Source organism: Aplysia californica, unplaced genomic scaffold (genome assembly GCF_000002075.1).
Source record: "Aplysia californica isolate F4 #8 unplaced genomic scaffold, AplCal3.0 scaffold00351, whole genome shotgun sequence".
Classification (NCBI taxonomy): Eukaryota; Metazoa; Mollusca; class Gastropoda; order Aplysiida; family Aplysiidae; genus Aplysia; species Aplysia californica.
The window spans coordinates 9471-10597 of NW_004797621.1; the positions used below are offsets into that span (position 1 = coordinate 9471).

The 1127-nt window shown below is 45.3% G+C and overlaps 1 protein-coding gene across 1 annotated transcript; it reads right to left on the reverse strand.

Moving 5' to 3' along the window:
* Positions 1 to 637: 637 nt before the first annotated feature.
* Positions 638 to 1107, reverse strand: LOC106012373 (protogenin; the record flags this gene model as incomplete). Its single annotated transcript, XM_013085166.1, is given in 1 exon segment — positions 638 to 1107. A coding segment is annotated over 1 exon segment (79 nt), but the record flags the coding sequence as incomplete, so codon positions are not given.
* Positions 1108 to 1127: the final 20 nt, after the last annotated feature.

Below are 1127 nucleotides of genomic sequence, written 5' to 3' on the forward strand. Positions count from 1 at the left end.
GGGGGGGGTTGTGCTTTATTTTGTTTTAGGTTGACAATATTTATTTTTTTAAAGATAAAGAGTTTGAAAACTAAGCTACACACGTAAAAACATCAACGCAGGTTCTTCTGAGAATACTTTTCCAATATATAGGGCCTGCCCTACTATTATGTTTGACACGAATTCTCGACCGTTGTTCTTTTTCTGTGACAAGCAACGAGCAATGCTTCCGCAGCTCGGCAAGACGAGGAAATATCTCGCCGAGATCAGCCAAAGAATTTCAAAGTAGGCCCTATTGGATTCATTACTTAGCCTACTCATTTTTCGACAAGTCAGAACCAACGATCGGGAAGAGATCTAGGCTAGATCTAGTTTTGATCTAACAATTGACAGAACACATAGAGGCCCCGGAGTGAAATACATGTACTTAAACCCTTTTCAAGTCATGCTTCTGGTTCGGGCCCATTTTTCTTCCCACGCAGCAGGTAAGGGCCCTATTATGGCGAACACATACAACTAGTTTCGAACTTCAAAGGAAGTATTTTTTCTACTCAATTTCGATCTAGGACCAGCAGGGAAGTAATATATGTCCCTTTTCAAGCGATGAACCCTCTCACCTGGGCCCTCGATCACGGGGCAACTGCCCTAGTTTCCTTACCTGCCCTCGTTGGGACCTCCAGCGTTGACATCAAAAATACCAACAAGATGACAGAAGTCGGCACCCTTGTTTCATGCATCCTCTCCACTGAAGATCTCCTTTTTTCGTCAAAAGCAAACCGTACAAAGTTCTTTCAAACTCATATCCCGAATTCGGAAGCACATAGGAGGAAACACACATTAATCCATGGAATTCCACATATCCAGAAACAACTTTGGAAACTTTCTTCAGATGGCCAGCAGTACACACAACACGACAAGTAGAGTGTCAGCACTTCTCTCTCTCTCTCTCAGTCAGCCACACACGACGAGCAAGGTACACAACCGCACAAACAACACACAACTCGCGACTTCGGTCACATTCGGCACAAGGGTCGGCAACTTCCGGTATTTGCAATCTTCTATTGCGCTGCGTCTGTGTGTGTGTCTGTGTGTGACAGTCACCAAGCTAGACGACGCGCGCACTGCCGCGCACCTCTCTCTCTCTCTCT